The sequence below is a fragment of the Myxine glutinosa genome, chromosome 8, assembly GCF_964187855.1.
Source record: "Myxine glutinosa chromosome 8, kmMyxGlut1.1, whole genome shotgun sequence".
Classification (NCBI taxonomy): domain Eukaryota; kingdom Metazoa; phylum Chordata; class Myxini; order Myxiniformes; family Myxinidae; genus Myxine; species Myxine glutinosa.
In genome coordinates, this window is record NC_136268.1 from 113,937,004 (window position 1) to 113,957,304 (window position 20,301).

Here is a 20,301-nt window from a genome sequence, read left to right on the forward strand (position 1 = left end):
GCCAACACCCGCTCTGTGGGGGAAAATGGCCTCGTGGTTCTTCTACACAAAAATTGTATTGGAGACTTAAATTGATGACGTCACCGGGCACGTGGTTCGGCAGCCACATTGTTTTGAACATACATCTACTTCGTCAATAACCACGCAAACACTGCGGCTAATAAACATCATACAAAATACACCACACAAGCACGTCGTGGTGAGGGTCTGCAATCTCCGATTGTTTTCTTGTTTTAATTTGTAACTTGTTTTGTTGATTGAAACAGTTAATTTCTACTTTTCAATAATATTTCAAAAGTCATTTAAAAAACTGACCATTGAATGGTTGCCCTTGTCTGCCATTTTCATGGTTCGTTGAGAAGGTAAGGCTTGGTTGCTGTGATAAATATGGAGACAGATGTTCCACAAACTTCTTCATTCTTGACAAACACTCTTTATCTGCATTTATGGCCTTCTTTTGGGATGTTATTTCTACAAGGAGGTATATTAAGAGAACAACAATGACAATCAATTATCCATTAGAACAATTAACGGCTTTCAAACAAACATGGCCGACTGACAGTGAAGTATTAAAAAGAGTCATAAAAAATTTTGAAGATGGATGGGACAATGTGGTGATAAGAGTATCCATTTCAAATTTCTGTAAATACCTCGGCTGCACAACAAAGTCTTTATCTCTAAGACATGCACTAGTGAGGAAACTCAGTTGAGTACCAGTTAAGAGAGAAATAATAGTGAAGGGGACCATTGGCTACTGTACCTGCTTCAACATTTTGATGTATGGTGTGGAGTACTCCAGCAGAGAAAACCATGTTGAAAGCCTGAATGAGCACTGAGGACAGAACAAGACAAGGTTTATCAATTAAAGAGTTTCAAGTCTCCTTACTACTTGTTTTTTTATTTCTCCTAATAATAAATGTGGCTCAAAGAGGAGCTTTTATACTCTTCTTCTGATACCCTTTCACATCAACGGAAGCATCCATATCAACACCCGATTAGCTTTTGATGTGAAGAGACTTACGATGGAGTAGTTTAAGCCGTTATCTGCACCGCTTCAACAACGTAGAAGCACAGCAGTAACGGCAATGTGAATGGCTCTTCAATTTCATACGGACATTTAATAAGGAGTGATAATGGACAGAGTTCATTATACACCTACCTGCACGTGCGCCACTAGCATGGCGATATCCGGTGAGCTACATGTGATTGGTAACCCAGTGGCAAAGACGGAGATGGTCCGGTTGACGCGATTGGGTTCCAGCTAATTCGATGTGTTGTTTTCAAGGCGATGTAAATGGGTTTATGACAGTGTCATCCGATTGCAGCACCAGACGATTATCCAGAGCATTGATGTAAAAATAGCTTTAGATATATGCTCCTTATCAATTAGATGCATGTTATATCTATGGTGCATGTTATATCCTTCATTGTTCAAACCTTTCATAACTGAAACATAGTCCTAATTACATTAATTGTAACTTCTTAGTTACCAATTGCATGATATTGATGCTTCACCATCTGGAGGACCCTTTTGGGTTCTACTGACAGGTGCATTTTCATTTCTGTCTGTGTATTATTAGTCCCCACTGGACTTGGTCCGAAACAGGAGCTTATGAATTGGGTCTCGTCTGTCCGTCCGTCCGTATGTCCGTGCGGGCATCCGCAACCATATTTTGGAGAAGTATGGACCGATTTTGTTCATACTTGGTGTATAGACAATACATGATGGTATACATATGCACGTCATTTTTTTTTCCCGATGATCAAAGATGGCCGACTGGTGGCAATTTTAGTCGTAAAACTCCCCATGTTGTTTAAACTTGGCAGACAGATAGCTAATGATGGCGTACATGTACATATACTCATCATTTTCTTTGAGATCAAATCCAAGATGGCCGACTGGTGGACATTTTGTTACTTAAACGTGTCCCTGAACATTTATTGAACATGCATGGTCCGATTTTTGTTCAAACTCGGCACACGCGCAGCACCTGATGGCTGATGGCATATATGTGCACCTCACTTTATTTTGCGATCTTATCGAAGATGGCCGATTGCTAGACTGTCGGTCATTTTAGTTGTAAAAAAACCCGATATTGACCACGTCCTCTATCATTTCTCGGATATGCATTTACCGATCTTGTTCAAACTTGGCATACAGATAAAGAATGATGGTTTACATATGCATGTCTTTTTTTTCGAGATCACATCCAAGATAGCCGACTGGCAGCTATTTTGTTACATAAACGTGTCCCCAACCATATCTTGACATGCATAGACCGATTTTGTTCAAAATTGGCACAAAAACAATACATGAGTATACATATGCAGAAAATTTTGTTTTGTCATCCGACCAAAGATGGCCGACTGACGGCCTTTAACTCCGTACAGCAAAATTACTAAAACCACAAGAGCTATGACATTTTATATCTTTTTCTTCTTGTTAACAAAGGTAGGTCACATTGAAATGGGGGAAATCTCGATTTTTCCGATTAGATCGCTCTGTTTTAATTGGGATAAGTCTTCAAATAAAATATGACCAACCTCGGTATTTCTGATTTTGAAGCTATGTTGTGATGTCTGAGTGATCCCTGAGTTTAATAGCCCTGAGATCAGTAGTTATGAAGTTATGGGTCCATAAAATGGGCAAAATACCAAAAAAGTCCCTTTATAGACACAGGTGGTCACCTTTGAGACCCCAGACAGCATTGTTGGGCAAAGATCTCGTGGAGAACTTTTTTTCCCCCAAAGTACCTCATATCTTTCTTTCAAAATCCCAAATTTCAAGGAGCAGCTCAATCATCAAACGAAAATAGTTTTCTAGCCACTTATCAGCCTGCAGCATATGGTCGATAAAAGTAAACTCACATTTTAAGCTCCTTGTTACTTATTGCCAGCACAGGCAATTTCACTCCTCTTAGAGGATCTACTAGAAGCTGGTACATATCCTGAATCACTGATCAATGATAAAAATGAACCATTTGTAAAGGAGGTAATAACAGGAAATAAAAGCATAATGAATGGTGAAGTTCAAAGGTCAATTGAAATGTTCCTTAACTCATAAATCCCAACATCCACAACAAAATTTTACAACCATGGGAGTTGGTCAAATTGTGGCATTCCTCCATACAGATCAATCCATTGCATCGGTTTCATGCAAATCCAAACATTCCATCTTTCTTGACATTTTCATTCCATGCCTTTTCAGAACGACCTCTCGGCTCTCTTCCTTCTACCACGACCTTTATTACTTTATTTACAGCTTCATTGCACATGAACATATACCAACCATGTCTTCTCTTCCCAAGTTCTTCCTCACCAGTATTGATTTTTAATCTTTCCGATGTTTGAGCTCGGAATTCTTTTTTTCAGAGACAATTCATTCATTCATCATATAATTCTCATCTCTTTTCTTTCCATTATTTTACAAACAAATCCTAAAGTATTGAAAATTAACATACCTTGGTCGCTTGCCTCGCCATAACGAATTAATTCACAGATAGGCTGAAATACTTTGTTGAACAGATCAGCTTCAACCAAATTAGCCCAAAAGTCTCTGGCTTGAATTGAAGCTTCCGTTGAGTCTGTGTGTGATGAAGAAAGGGGGTGGGGGTGGGGAGGGTGGTTGAGAAGGAATAGTCAATTATAACATGAAGCTTTTCTCAATTTTTCGATTTTTTTCATTTTTCAAAGTTTTGGCATGATTAACCTCGGGAGCTTACAGGAGTAACGTCACAAACAAACAACGTCTCATTCACTTTTAATATAGAAGATAACTCTGAGAAGATAACTTTTAATATAGATCATATAGAAGATAACTTTTAATATAGAAGCTCGAAGCACCGAATGAAATAACATCCTAAATGAAAGCAGATCGCACAAAAAGGTGAAACAATTTGAACTCAGGCTAGACAGCTTAGAGCGAGTGTGCATAGCACTCAGCCATCCTGCCATGGTGTGGGGATTCATTGCTTTGTAGCCACTGAAAGCATCTTTCAATTCTCTCTTGAACTTTCAGTTCACTTGTCCCATTGCTGTAGTCATTCTAATCCTCCAATTTATTTTGCTTTTCTAACTCCCGGGATGTCCCCACAGAGAACCGAGCCTCAGTCACCATGTCCACTGATCTTGCTGTGGGAGCCTTTGCCTGCTTAATTCTTTTTGTTGCACTCAATGAGTAAAACTTTGGTTAAAAAAACAGTATAAAAACAGAACAGGAGAAAAAAACAAGTTTAATGTTTTCGTAATTTCATATTTTCTTGGGTAAATATGGAGAAAGAGGGAGCACAGCTTGATTTATTGCAAGTAAGATATTGTTACAGATCGCGGTTAGATGTTATAGACCGAGCGGTGGTGTAAGACCGCGACCTAACAAAATCACCCGATTCACCCAGACTTTGGCCGTATCGCACCCTAGCTGCTCAATGAGGGAAAAGACAAAAGCGACGCAATGTAAGAGGAAAAGGAATTAAAACGAGAAGACGTACAGACGAGTAATGGGGTTTATTATTTACACACACAAGCAAAAAGGAGCAATCAAGTTTATTTACAAGCACATAAGACGCAGGTGACACAGGGAAAATACTAGCTTATACAGACTTAATTAACTACCCAGGACAAAACAAACAAAGACGACTCACACGGGGTTTTGCAGAGTGGATTGGCTGGAAGGCGGTGCGTGGCTGGAGGGGGAGGACGGCACGGAGCTGGCTGGAGCTTGATCCTGCACGGGACGTCGGGCGGGACCTCGACGGCCGCTGATGCCTCCGATCCTGTCGTGTGCGTGGGATCACGGGTCGGATCACGGGTCGGGTCACGGGTCGGATCACGGGTCGGATCACGGTCAGAGCCGACGCGCTGGTGGGGGGTCTGGCGTGACGGGTTCTCTCCTCTCTTCTGTTGTTTGGTCCAACCACTCCGTCTCCAACGCAACCCCTCAACACAATCACTGAACGCAACCACTGAACGCAACCACTGACGACCAACTCAGCTCTTTGTGACCCTCCTTGTCTCGGCTCAAAAGTGCATCTCCGTTTCTGCCTCCAGGCTCGACTCTGTAAAAACGCATCTCTCTTGGCCACACCCCTGCCTTGGGTTATATAGGCCCCCGCCCCTCAACCTTTGCGAACCTCCCCGACCGCTCTTCCTCCGCCCTCTGTAGCCAAACCCCTGGCTCATGGTTGGTCGAGCGGGGCTGGTTCACTCCTCCCCCTCTATGACGAGGTGGAGACACGCCTTTCTTCCCCAACCCTGCCTCGTGGCCAATGGCGGCAATTGGATCGGAGGTAATATGGGCAATCGAGGGCTCAGCGGTGACGAGAGGGGATGTAATATGGAAATGGAGGTTTTGGGGATGGGAAGGAAAGGGAATCTATTCTCTTTCACTGGTGCAATGGAGTATTTCAATTAATGGAAGACACAGCCTTACACTAATACACAGAATAAGAGATAACTATCAACAGGTATATTCTATTACTTGGCTGACGTGTATGCTTGTGGACTATGGGACGCCCTTTTGGTCTTTACACAGCTCCGGAGGCAGGAGGCACAGAATAAACAATAATCACAATAGTACAGCACACAATCCAAAAAATATACAGTCCTCATATCCACAACACTGCACCCTCCTCCTCTTAGGCACGTCCCGGGCCTACAACTTTTATTTAGTGTGACACGTAGGTGTAGTTCCCTCTACTTTTAACCTGACCCTGAGTGCGACAGTTTTAAAACATAAATAAATGTGTCCCGCTGCTCCATTGCACCCTACCTAACAGACTTACGCCCACAGTTAACCGAATTGCGGAATGGTCTTCAAACTAAACACTGACGGTGGGGAGCATTATTTACACTGACGCTATTTTTATTTACAAAACTAACCCAGGACCTGTAATTGTTCTTTCTGGGGGGGAGACAGTCTGCTCTGCATCGACGCACCATGAACGCACCCAAAACCGCACCAATACACACCCAAGCACCAATCGGTGCAGTCACCATTGTTCAATGAATGTTCAATAAAAAATAAAATCAACAACCCCTAACCCTGCAGGTGTCTCTTGCTCTTCGGCTCCCTCTGCTGGTGATTATTATTTGTCTTCCAGATGTTGTCATTTTCATTTTGCTTTGCTTACTGGCGGCCTATTTTCAATAAAGTGTGCCCAATGTGTCCTTCTTATTTATTTTATTTATGGCCCACAGGGCCGACTAGTGTGGTTCACCTGTGGGGCATCGGTGCCCTGTGGCCAAGGTCCGCCAGCAAGATTTCGGGCCCTCATGGCCGGTTCCAGCAGAGGGGCCATGCCCCAACCCATGGGGTCCATAGGTGGTGCTCGGCCACAGACATGTGGTCCATAATGTGGTGCATCGATGCAGACAGCTGGTTCTGGGAATTTCGGGCGCACAATGGCCGACCCACGCACGCTCCCCTCGGCGCCCAACGGCGCACAGGTCATGTGGGAGACAAAAGAAAGACAATTGAGTGAGGGGTAAGGTCACAAGGGTACACGTCAATAAGGCAATGCAAGGCAAAATGCGTACGGAGGGCGAAGTGAGAAAGCTCGTCCCTACCGTACGTCACCCCCCTGTCACCTAGCCTACCCTTGCCCTTACCCCATATGTACAAAATCTGCACATTACCAATTCGTCACTACTGTCACGTCTTCCCCATATTTCCCCTATACCAAATTCGTCACCACAATCCCTCTACTTCAAAAATTTGCCATCATCAATTCATCATCAATCCTCATAAGGAGGAAGAGATGGAACATCAAAGCACAATGTCACACCCACGTCATGATGCGTCTCACATTCCAAACATTTGCACAATAAAAAATAATAAAACATGGCATGGTGTGGAGTACCTGTCACCTCAGGTGAGTGGATGCAGATGGTGCGAGGAGATCCTTCATCCTAACTATTTCCTAAATGACTTTAACACACTTTACACTACCCGGGGTCTTTCTCCTGCCAAACCATTGGCCCTCTTACACTATGGGTTCTAAAAAACCAATTCCCATTGGCCAAACTGTGGTGCTCTTCAATTTGGGGTCTCACTCCCCCGATTCATCTCCCGGTGCCCTCGCACAATTTCTGGGCCGCGACGTGTAGCTCTCCCAACAGGTCTACCCACCTGCACACCTCCACCACTGTAGTTGCCACCCGAGCTTACCTAGCTCCTCACCCTAACCTATCTAACTGGGGGCAGCCCTTCTCCTGGCTCTGTCACCCCATGGTGCCCTCTGGCACTGGGCTACCCGGGTCCGTCCTCCGGATCCTCGGGCCCCATTCACACAACTACTACCGGCTCCCAGAGCCCACCTGCGGCCTCACCTGGCCGACATCCTTACAGTGGTGGAGTGCCCAAACCAACTACACACACTAACAGGCTACACGCCCAGCCATTTCCACAACACTAATGCACCCATCCAAATACCATTCTTTCACCTCGCACCACAGATGCCAATATCCAAACCACAATTTACCTGTACCCTCTACCTAACACTTACACTACCCGCCCCGGGTATCCGTGATGGGGGTCCACTCTTCCCCCATTCACACCTTCGCACCATCCACTCCACTCCACAATTTCCACCATTCTCACTCCACGACCATCCATTCCAATCCTCCAGACCATTTATTCCATACACCTGTCTTTCATTCACCTGTTGTTGCACACCTGTGCAATCTCACCTGGTGCCACCTGCACCCTCCTCCTCTTTCTGGACCAGTTGGTCAACGCAACACACATCACCATCACACTCATACACTGCTCCACACACCTGTTCAGTTGCACACCTGTGCAATCACACCTGTTCCATTCTCACCTGTTCAATCCTCACACACACGGCATCATCTCAGCTAACTTCTCCCCTCTGAAACTTGCGCTTCCCAGTCGTCCCTTTAAACTATTGCGCTCCCACGTCATTATCATCCACACTAAACTACCTGCGTCCCCACTACAGGTATCAGTCACTAACTAAACTTAACGTTACCTAATGTCATCTTCTAGGGCCCTATCAATATAACCTAACCCACCCGGGCTAGTTTTCACTGCCATACACCCCATAAGCTATAGCTCCTTTGCCCCCACCTGTGAGGGATGGTGGATTTGCCATCCCACCACATCGGGGGTCTCTCACTACCAATTTCGCTCGTCCAAATCCAACAATTCAAAAATTTTCCATTTACTGCCAATTCTATTCACTTTTCTAATTTTCGTTTTAAATCACTATCACTATCACCATCACCCGTCTACTTATTACATCCTCTCGGTGCGCCAATTCACATCTACAGCCCGGCTTCGTACAGCCGAGCACTGAACGCGGATTCTTTTGTGCTGGCGGCTGGATGCGTCCCGCATTCGGGGCAGGGACGGAGGCTTACCCGGGCCGAGATCCCATGCACCACCTCGGCGTGAAGCCATCCAATGTCCCGATCTCGACCTGCCGGCACGTCTCAATAGAAAGTGGTCGCCATGACGACCCTTCCTATCGGGCTGCCCGCTCCGCCTAGTGGAGCCCGGACGCGGCCGCTCCACGCGAGGCCCAGCGTGGATCGCGCACGGCGGTCCTTTCGAACCCGCCGTGGCTCGGATCTCCGCCGGTTCTCGCGGCACGCGAAGCCCGGCACGCACCGAGGGTCCGATTCGGCTAAAAGTCGACCTAACCTTTAACCCGGTTATCGTCGACGCCTCACCTGCAGGCTTACATGCATACGCTACCCCTTTCGTGCTCATACATGCAGCCGTTCCCATTCTCCTCGTACCTTTCCTTACACACCTCGGTACACTCATTCCGCTCACCGACTTGGTCACACACCTGACCACCGAACACCTTGGCACACATTCGTCGCTCGCACACCTCACCAATACACCTCTTCGCGCCCCTGTCTCGGTCACCTCCTTTGTGACAATCACAGGTGTGCTCTCACCCGCACACCCAACCACGTGTCTCACTACCAATTCCAGCGTGCATTCCCACTCACGCTCTACCATTCCAGGTGTGCATCCTTCTATTCCAGGTGTACATCCTCGCTCACCTGCCACAACCAACTCACGCTCCGTTTCACTCTCACTACTCTCACCTCCACTCTCGGTCGCGCACTCACCCTTACTCTTGACAGCATGCGCTTTCCCCATGCACCCGTCCGTTACACACCTTTCTCGCGCATCCTCCCGCGCACACTTCTTCGTTACTTCCTCCGTAACACTCACCACAGGCATGCATTCTCCCTTACTCTTGACAGCATGCGCTTTCCCCATGCACCCGTCCGTTACACACCTTTCTCGCGCATCCTCCCGCGCACACTTTTTCGTTACTTCCTCCGTAACACTCACCACACCGCGCTTCCCTGTGCTCCCTCGCACACGCGCTTCGACCAACTCACTCTTGACGGCACACTCACTCCTCGGCGTGCACTTTTTCCTCACACACCCCATGGTCGGACATTCTCGCACACCTCTTTTTTTGCACACCTGTCCTGTCACACACCTCACCAACGGCCTTTCACGAACACCCGGATCCAAACCAATCCCCAAGCCGACTGAATCTCCCCTCACATCATGTACATTGCCACTCACCTCCGTACCTCGTCGCACCTCCTCTGCCACCTGCAAACTTTTTATTTGGTTAGTGAGCATCTCATCATGATTTGAACACAGACTTTGTACATTATCCATTTCTCCCTGCAATTCCCGGGCTACCTCCGTCATCTCTTCAATTTCAATGCCCACTTCCGCTTTTTCTGTACTCACCTCGACGACCGTTGGCTTTAATAAAATTCCCTCTACCTCATCGGTCGCCGGCTTTTCCAAGCCCCGGGTCGCGATTTCTACCCCCGTCATTGTACCCGTGCTTTCCTCCGCTTCGCTCAACCAGCGCTTTTCGACTCGCGTTACCTCCTCGTGCACCCCTGGGACCCTTTCGCCCAACTTGCGGTCTCTGTCCCTCTGCTCCCCTTCCTCCCTATCGGCCCTCATTCCGTTCGTTATTTCTTCAATTTGGTTTCCCAATTTGTTCGTTATTGCTTCCATTTGGTTTCCCAATTTGTTTAACAATCGCTCACTGTCAGCTTCCATTTGGTTTAACAATCGCTCAATGTCAGCTTCCATTTGGTTTAACAATCGCTCCCTGTTCCTGTCCAAAAGGGCCTCCATTTCAGCCATAATTAATTGCATGTCTTCCACCGTTGGTACAAAGGGCGCGGCAAAATTTGGTGCCGCTACACCCACATGCGTGAGGACGCCATTTTGTGCACCTGATACACCCTCAACCACACCTTCTTTACTCTCCTCCACCATTTTTTTTTCTAAGTCCTGGGTCGATTCTACCCCGTCTATCTCTCCCACCGGCATCCCGTCGCCTTGAACAGCCATGGCGCGATTTCAAAATTCAGGTTTTGTAAAACAAAACAAATTTCGGCCGCTCCAAATTTTGACCAAATTTTTTTTTTTTTTTTTTCCTCTATTCGTTTTTTGTTTTTTTAAATTTGGTCGGGCCTCGAATCTCACTCCCAGACACCAATTGTTATAGATCGCGGTTAGATGTTATAGACCGAGCGGTGGTGTAAGACCGCGACCTAACAAAACTCACCCGATTCACCCAGACTTTGGCCGTATCGCACCCTAGCTGCTCAATGAGGGAAAAGACAAAAGCGACGCAATGTAAGAGGAAAAGGAATTAAAACGAGAAGACGTACAGACGAGTAATGGGGTTTATTATTTACACACACAAGCAAAAAGGAGCAATCAAGTTTATTTACAAGCACATAAGACGCAGGTGACACAGGGAAAATACTAGCTTATACAGACTTAATTAACTACCCAGGACAAAACAAACAAAGACGACTCACACGGGGAATTGCAGAGTGGATTGGCTGGAAGGCGGTGCGTGGCTGGAGGGGGAGGACGGCACGGAGCTGGCTGGAGCTTGATCCTGCACGGGACGTCGGGCGGGACCTCGACGGCCGCTGATGCCTCCGATCCTGTCGTGTGCGTGGGATCACGGGTCGGATCACGGGTCGGGTCACGGGTCGGATCACGGGTCGGATCACGGTCAGAGCCGACGCGCTGGTGGGGGGTCTGGCGTGACGGGTTCTCTCCTCTCTTCTGTTGTTTGGTCCAACCACTCCGTCTCCAACGCAACCCCTCAACGCAATCACTGAACGCAACCACTGAACGCAACCACTGACGACCAACTCAGCTCTTTGTGACCCTCCTTGTCTCGGCTCAAAAGTGCATCTCCGTTTCTGCTTCCAGGCTCGACTCTGTAAAAACGCATCTCTCTTGGGCCTTGGCCACACCCCTGCCTTGGGTTATATAGGCCCCCGCCCCTCAACCTTTGCGAACCTCCCCGACCGCTCTTCCTCCGCCCTCTGTAGCCAAACCCCTGGCTCATGGTTGGTCGAGCGGGGCTGGTTCTCTCCTCCCCCTCTATGACGAGGTGGAGACACGCCTTTCTTCCCCAACCCTGCCTCGTGGCCAATGGCGGCAATTGGATCGGAGGTAATATGGGCAATCGAGGGCTCAGCGGTGACGAGAGGGGATGTAATATGGAAATGGAGGTTTTGGGGATGGGAAGGAAAGGGAATCTATTCTCTTTCACTGGTGCAATGGAGTATTTCAATTAATGGAAGACACAGCCTTACACTAATACACAGAATAAGAGATAACTATCAACAGGTATATTCTATTACTTGGCTGACGTGTATGCTTGTGGACTATGGGACGCCCTTTTGGTCTTTACACAGCTCCGGAGGCAGGAGGCACAGAATAAACAATAATCACAATAGTACAGCACACAATCCAAAAAATATACAGTCCTCATATCCACAACAATATACTTCTTTTTTTTTGTATGCAAAGTCGAAGCTCGTGTAAGAGCTAACACATGAAACAAAACAAAAAACACACACAGAAAAAACATACAATAAAAGAAGTGGAAGACAAGAGGGGGAGAGAGAGCGAAGCACACAAGCACAACAACAGCAGAGAACAGGGACGTCGGCAAATCTGTGGAAGGGAGCACTGAGGACCTTATGGCGAGGAGGGTGGTACATGATATAAAACAAATTGACACTACTCGGAATTTCAGGAACTAGGGCATGCCCGTACTATATCTATATCTAAAATTATATCCCCCCCCTCTATTTACATGAAATGGTTTGGTCCAAAGCGAACGGCTTGCGAGTGGTGACAATCCCCCCCCTCTATTTACATGCAATGGTTTGGTCCAAAGCGAACGGCTTCCGGAGTTTGGTAAAGAAATCGCCATCGCGTGCACAAACGCGCAGGAAAGCGAATGAATCGCAAATTCGTTTTTATTAGTTGTAAAACATAGTTTAACGCCAACATAGTTTGCAAACGTGAAATAAATGAATACGCTGTCAAATGTGCCATCCGAGGCAGAGTGTGCCCGCCACGTTCGGCACACGCGATCGTTCGCTGCTCTCTGATTGGTTGAATCGTTTTTTGGACATAGCTCGGTAAGTAATTGTCCGATTAATATGAAACCTTGAAAAGGCACATCCTCGGGTCCCCAGCAATATACCTGGCAAGTTAAAAGTATATCGGACCCGTGGTTGTCGAGAAACAGCGGTCACAGACAAACGTACAGACAGACAGAGATTACTGGAATTATAGATAGATGAAGTCAAGGAATGAAGTTCAGGACTCTGCAGAGCTTGAAGAGATTGAAGGAGGTGGATTTGGGGTGTATTAATGGAGGTAGAAAAGATCAAGGTCATAAGAGATGGAGGTGAACAGCTGTTTTGAAGACCTAGAAAGAGGAATGGGATTGAAGAGAGTGTGGGAGTTTGTTTCAGAGCTGGGAGAAAAGAGGAATGAAAGCGTGAAGGTGAGCAGAGAGTCTTGATTTTGGCAGTTTCACCAGAAAAAGGTTGCTGGCAGCTTTTGAGCATCCTGAAGGAACGGGGGCAGAACACGGAGAGAGCAGGGGGAGCAATGGCGGAGAGGAGTCTGCAGAAGACAGAAAGACCACCAACCTGCCTGCGGTGAGCAGGTTAAAGGTCCTCAGAATCAGCTTCATCGCGGGAGATACCAATGATTCTGAAAGCTTTGGATTCAACAGTGTGAAGCCGAGCTTGGTGTGAGGCAGCTACACCTCACACCTGCCCTCCATGAAGCTGCGGATGCAAACTTTGTATGTGGTGAGGAGCTCAGGTGTGCCAAGGAAGGACTTCGCACGACGGAGGATGCCCATTAGGCAACTGGCTTTGGAGGCCAGCTTGGAAATGTGGATTTCCCAGCAAAGATCATGGCAGATAGTAAGAAACAAAAGCGTGAGTGACAGATCTTATTCGAGAGGATTTTTGAGAACGTACATGGGAGGGTTTTCCAGACAGTCTTTTCAGAGAAACAAGGTGAGAGTGTGAGATTTGTCAGGATTGAAAGACATGATCCACTTGTTTGACCAGTTTGTGATTTTGTCCAGGTCTGCAGAGAGTGAAGAGGCTGCTGCCTGCCGATCTGAGGGTTGAGATATGGAGTGGCAGAGAGTGGAGTCATCAGCAAAGAGATAGAGAGGATTTTCCAGAGAGTCGGAGAGATCATTGATGAAGACCAGAAAAAGCACAGGGACCAGAACACTGCCTAGAGGAACTCGAGCCTGAACAGGAAGGGGAGATGAGAGGATTCCATTCAGGGCCACACGTTGACTGCGACGGGAGAGGAAGTCCGAAAGCCATGCGTGGAGATTTCCATTGATACCATAAGAGGAGAGTTTGGTGAGCAGAGCGGGGTGCCAGACCTTATCAAAGGCACGTGATATGTCAAGGGAGACGTCTCTGATTTCCTGTTTGGCATTGAGGACCTCCATCCATTGTTGAGACAGCAGAAGCAGCATGTCCAGATTAGAGTGACCTGGTCTGAATCCAAATTGATGATCAGAGATCAAGCCATTGGAGAAGAGGAAGGATTTAATGTCAGAAGCGATGATGGATTTCATGACCTAGCTGATGATTGGAAGCAGGCTGATTGGTCTATAGTTGCAAGGATCTGTTTTGCAGCTTTTTGTGTAAAGCGGGATTTTCAAGCAGATAGCAGATGACCTTGAACAAAAGAGAGGGAGAAGAGAACAGAGAGAGGGTGAGATAGAGCAGCAGAGCAGTATTTTAGGACCCATGGCCTGATGCCGTCTGTCCCAGTTGCGGATTCAGAGTCAAGGTTTGACAGAAACTTCTCCACCTTGTTGGGAGAGAAGGACACATAGTCCAGGAGCAGCTGGGTATGACTGGGTAAATTGGGTACAGAGAGAGAGAGATGGGTTTGGGACACAAGGTTTTGAGGCAAACACAGAGTTGAGGCATTCAGCTTTTTCACGTGCGGTTTCAGCTGTGTAGCCTTTTGAGGTAAGGAAGGGGATGGAAGGGGAGCAAAGACCAGAAACAGAGGTGCCATGGCTGGTGTGAGAGGTACCCACATCCAGCCAGCTGGCATGATGACAGTTGAAGTCGCAACATATGAGGAAGAGAGAGTTGGGATGAGTGGATAGAAGTTGGTCCATATTGTTGTCAGACAGCGAGATGTAAATGGAGTCATCACTATTTGGTGGATGGTACAACACTCATATGAACAAAAGGTGGGAGCAGAGAGGAAGCCGTCGCCAGAGGTACTCCTGGAGGTGTGATGGTGTGAGGGCAGTGCAGTGAGAAAGAGAGTTTTTTTTATATAGATAGCAGCCCCACCACCAGGACAAGGCTGAGGTCTATCATACCAGAGGATGGCGTAACCAGGGAGAGATATTAAGGAATCAGAAAGATCTTGAAGGAGGAAAGTTTCTGTTAAGCGGATCAAGTCTGGTTTGTCAGAAGCAAGCTGTATGGAGAGATTAATCAGGTTTCAGTGAAGGCCCCAGATGTTTGCGGTCAATACAGTTAAGGAAGAGGGAGGAGGAGCATCGGATAGAGGACAGGGGAGGGGAGGAGTAGGGTAAGATGAGGGAGGAGAGGGGGTGGTAGGAAGAGCTGTTGGCAGTGTGTCAGAGATTGCAGAAGGGCTAGGAGAAAGGGAAGGATGAGGACGAAAGGTTTGATGGTGATGGGATGAGGCACAGTGAGGCGTTGTTTTAGGGGTGGCAGAGCAATGTAGAAGGTTGGAGGAGATGGAGGTATGAGTTGGAAGGGAGGGGTGAGGGGAGATTTGAAGGGGAGGGCTGAGGGGGGAGATTTGAAGGAGAGGAGTGAGTTTGGAGTTTTGAAAGTATTGGACAATAAGGAAAATCGAACATTTATTACAAACTGACTTTCTTGAGATTTTCAAGTCAGAGATCGGTTTGAAAATGATTGAGGAGGGATGGAATGAAGGTGAGTTTAGAGAATGTGTAAAGGAAGAAATGTAAGAGATGTCTTCTTTTTTTTTTGAAATGGAAAGATTTAATGAGCACATTTAAGATAGCCTTTCGAAGAGGAAGAAGAAGAAAAGAGCGAGTTATAATATACAAATGGATACAGCACTGCAGGGGTATGTTTAAACATTTTAAAACAAAACAGTGAACAGTCTGGGAAATTCCCTGAAAGTAGTGCAGGGAGACAGAGGGGGATGATGAATTGCAGAATAAGTTCAGAAGGAGGAACAGAAGAATGAGAGATTAACAAGCCAGGTTAGCAGAGAGTGAAGGGTCAGGGAGCTGCATAAGCAAATTGTTAGGATGGGAGGAGGGGCCTCCTTTTTATTTTCTTAGTTAATATTTTTTTTCTGAAGGTAGATGAAAGCCGATCTGAGAAAGAAGGAGAAAGGTTGAAGAAGTATGGTGAATTAATATTCACAAATTGTAATGTGAAGAAAAAAAAATTGGCTGGAGAGGAAGGAGATTTGATGGAAAGAAAATGGGAGGGACGAGACAACATGTGGTCGCTAGTGGCGGGGGGTGGGGTGGGAAGGGGAGGGCGAGGAGGGAAGAAAATTATCATAATGATTTTTTTTGTATTGAAGACATTAAACCAAGGGTAGGGGGTTCGGGGGAAGTAGGGGGTGAAATTTTTTTTTAATCCAGCGAAAGAACGAACGTGGATAAACAAAAGATCGAACAAGGAGACTGGGCAGGTCTCGAGGCTAACCAGGCCCCAAACACGTATGAACAAACTGACTGACTAATATACACAAATTGGCACGATTTATAAACCAAGCTCGAACAAGAAAGAGCAATCAGAGATTGCAGGCCCTCGCCAGGACGTGTTTTTAGTGGTTTTTAAGGCTTTTGTGTTAAAACAAATATGGCGGCCGAACCACGTGACCGATGACCTCATCATTGGTTTTTTTTCTCCACCAGTTTATGCCGACATGGCGCTCAATAAATTTTATCTTGATCGGATGAAGTTTTGTACTTGTCGAATTATGACGTCATAATGGAGGCACCTATGACATCATTATTAACATATTTTATTCCCCATGGAGAGTTCTTTATAATGAGCCATGTCTCAATTTTTTCTATTCAGCACTTTCGGAGATATAGAGGTGCAACGTTATTCGGTTTTTCAAAGATGGCGGCCGAACCACGTGACCGATGACGTCATCATTATTTTTTTTTCTCCACCAGTTTATGCCGACATGTCGCTCAAGAAATTGCATCTTGATTGGATGAAGTTTTGTACTTGTCGAATTATGGAATTATGATGTCATAATGGAGGCTTTGGGCCTATAGAGTTAAAAATTGGGCACAGTCTATTCCAGGGCAAGACAAATATGTGTGTAAAGTTTGGCGATTCTATGTGCAACGATGTAGACGTAGTACTGCGCACAAAAAGACAGACAGACAGACAGACAAACCAACCAACATACTTGACGGAATCTTTTCCGGCAAGTAACAAACAGACAGACTGTGTTGTGTTGTCACTGAGAGACAGACAGACAGACAAACAAACAAACGGACTCAAATGCAATACCCTCTCCTCTGGCGAGGTTAACTAGAAACACACAGTAAACACATACACATCAAAATAAAAACTTAACATTGAAATAAATAAAACTTAAACTTTGATGGACGTGGACGAGCTCAGATGACACAACCTCACCCGAGGAACCGGAAGCGGAAGTCATATTTAGTTATATGAATCAGTAATTTGTTAAAATTTTCAGATTTTGATTTCACTCCAGATTTTGACACCTATTTATTCCACCGATCCTCAAATCTGAAGACAAATTGTGATTATATACTTCAATTCGTCAGTGAGAGGTCATCATGGTTCCAAGACAAGGCATTTTTATTCGGCCAAAGTCAAATGGCGGATTAAGACTGTTATGAGGTGAAAACGGACTGAACAAGGATAAAGCCTGTTTTTGTTTTCCTAAATAAGGTCATTAATTATCTTCAAAAGTTGAAATTTGTTGAAATTTACCTAAACACCCAGTTTTTATTCATGCACTCCCTTGGAGGTCCATTAGTGCACATGCAAAGTTTTGGGGCGCTCGGTTTAATGGTTTTCGACTTATGGAGGAGACACTCTGACTGACACACTGACACTGACACTGACACACATGTTCTCTTTTTTTTTTTTATAGATACAATGTTTTGCTGCACGGATGGAAGGGAGATTTTATACTATGTGTTATTGTAAGGAGTCATGCAATGTCTGCATATGTACTTTGTAGATATGTGCACAGGGCGTCAAGCGTTTTGCGGAGGAATATGGTGCAAGGTATAAATGACAATGACAATGGCAGAGACAGATGGGCAGATAGAGATATAGAGAGAGACATATATAGAGGTAAGTGAGGCAGAGGTAAGAGCGACGTACAGGCAGAGAGGTAAGAGAGGTAAGAGAGAAGTAGAGACAGATTATAATCACCAATATAATTCCTTCCTGTGACATCACTTTCATTTGTCCCCACACTCAGTTCATTTCTTTGTTTATTTTTCCCACGCTCCCAACAAATCCCTCTGTTTGTACGGAGCAGTGGCCATGTTATGTGGGGGGGGGGGGGGGGGGGGGGTGGGGGGGGGGGTATTTCCTGGGGTGGGGGGGGGGCGTAATTCTTGTCATAGAACTGTGTTAATAATGGGTCCTGTTGATTTTGATTATGACTATTCTTTCCTTCAACCTGTTAATTACCTGTGTGAGGGGCGCCATCTTTTCTGGCATTCGCATGGAAAGAACCGCATTGTAGCATGTGCATTTGGCAGATTGGCTCATTTGGTTTCTGGATGTGCGTGGTCATTCCTGTGGCTTCTATACGTAAGGTCCATACACACAACAGTATTAAAATGCACATATTTGCAAAAATTCACACAAAGACAGCAAAGGATTATTTAAGGGAGCGTTGAGATAAATTTGAAGTTGCTGCAAATTGCACTTCTCATAACAAGTGATTTAAAAAAGGGATTAATAAAGTGTTCATCTTCACATTGTATTTTACAATTTTTTGGGTCAAAATTTACACAATAGGCCTACTACTTTGCAACAGGCAACATGTTTGTCAAATTTAAAGTTACCTGACGGAATGTTGATGTCCATTGGTAGTGACTCTTCGGCGAAGCTGCAGTGAGTTTCATCGCTGTCCTGTGTTGAAGAAGGGATGATACAAACAGAAGGAGAACAATGACGCAGGAAGAGGGCATTCGGCCTATCATGCCTGTGCTGAAAAAACCCCAGTATCCATCACCCATTCATCCACACACAAGCTACCTACAATATCTGCCAATATCCGCATACAGGGTCCTACTTCTCCAATGCATCCAGGTACCTATCCACCACTCCTCTGCCACTACCTTTCCTAGGAGACCATTCCGCGCAGTAACTACTATCTGACTGAAAGACCCCTACTAAAAACTATCTTAACTCTCATCTTCTTTACCCTCAACCTATGGCCCCTGACCCCAACACCATCCACTGGTGAAAAAATTCCACTGCACTTATATTGTCCGCACCCTTCATTATCCTAAACATCTCAAACAAATCCCCTTGTAATTGGCTCCTTTATAATGTATAAGGTCCTCTCTCCTTCAACCTTTCCTCATAACATAGTTTAGCCAGGCCTGGAATTAATCTAGTAGCTCCACTCTGAACCCTCTCTGTGACAGAGATGTCCTTCCTCAGATGTAGTTACAAAAACTGTGCCCAATATTCTAGATGTGGCTTCACTAATTTCTGTCCACAGAATTAACACTACCGCTTTTGAGTTATAATATAGAACCGAAAACCTCCACATTAATAGATAATATTATCTCCACATTAATAGAACCGAAAACCCTGCTAGCTTTACCTATAGCTACCTTTGTTATTGGAAGTTCCCCTGACTACTCCCGTGTGAATGTAGAAGCAAAAAAAACGAGAACGACACTCTTCGACGTCATGACGTCGACCGATATGCCTCCGCCCACATTATTACATCAATATAATACTTGTATTTGGTGTTGGCTTAGCGGTTAGGGTGCCGGCTTGGGATCCTAGGATCCTGAGTTCGAATCCCAGTCGATCGCTGAATTAACGCCAGGGGGGTTGACTCAGCCTGTCATCCTTCCGAGGTCGGCAAATTGAGTACCAGCTTGCTGGGATGAATGATCCCGGTGTGTACCCCGGTTTAGAATAGGTACACCGTATCCCTGCGCATCGTAAGAGCGTGACCAAGGGTTGGCGTCAGGAAGGGCATCTGGCCATAAAAACATTGCCTCAAACAGGGAACCATGATTGTCATGGGACCCGCAAGGCTAACCCCCACTCTAGCGGGAAAATGGCCTTAAAACGATCATTCATTCATTCATTCATTCAATATAATACTTGTACCAAATTTGCTTTAAATCCATTCAGCTCTTCTCAAGTTATCACATTTTTACCTGACATGATCTCTGACCTTTGACCTCTTGACCCCAAAATGTAATCAGTTAATCTTTACATCATATATATATATATATATATATATATATATATATATATATATATATATATATATATATATATATATATATATATATATATATATATATATATATATATGTATATCTGTGCAGTGTCTGTGTTGTGTTGTCACTGAACTACTCCCTCAAACTTTTGTGAAATCGTACCAAACTTCTGGTAGGTATCTATCTCTCCCGTGTGTATGTCTTAAAGGCATTTATTTTTGAAAATTTTTGGAAAAAAAAAGTTTTGTTTTTTGAAAAACAAATTTGTTTCAACTTAAATCTTCAAATTCAATTGTTTATAAAATGTAATATCACGTATATTACAAATACATTTGTGCAAAATAATTGTTTGTATTATGATTGGTGTAAACCATGACAAAACAGCAACCGAGATACACGGTACAGTCATCTATAGTGCATTCAGAAAGTATTCAAACCCCTTGACTTTTTTCAC

General features: G+C 45.4%; 1 protein-coding gene across 1 annotated transcript in view; it reads right to left on the reverse strand.

The window, feature by feature from the left end:
* Positions 1-20,301, reverse strand: part of LOC137433177 (uncharacterized) — a 138,065-nt gene that overhangs the window by 107,322 nt on the left and 10,442 nt on the right. The window contains exons 6-10 of the mRNA XM_078783988.1: positions 18,441-18,507; positions 18,061-18,177; positions 3,462-3,584; positions 761-832; positions 316-471 (exon numbers count right to left, since the gene is read on the reverse strand). Of these exons, the coding sequence (XP_078640114.1) occupies positions 316-471; positions 761-832; positions 3,462-3,584; positions 18,061-18,177; positions 18,441-18,507 (535 nt within the window). The remainder of the gene's footprint in view (positions 1-315; positions 472-760; positions 833-3,461; positions 3,585-18,060; positions 18,178-18,440; positions 18,508-20,301) is intronic.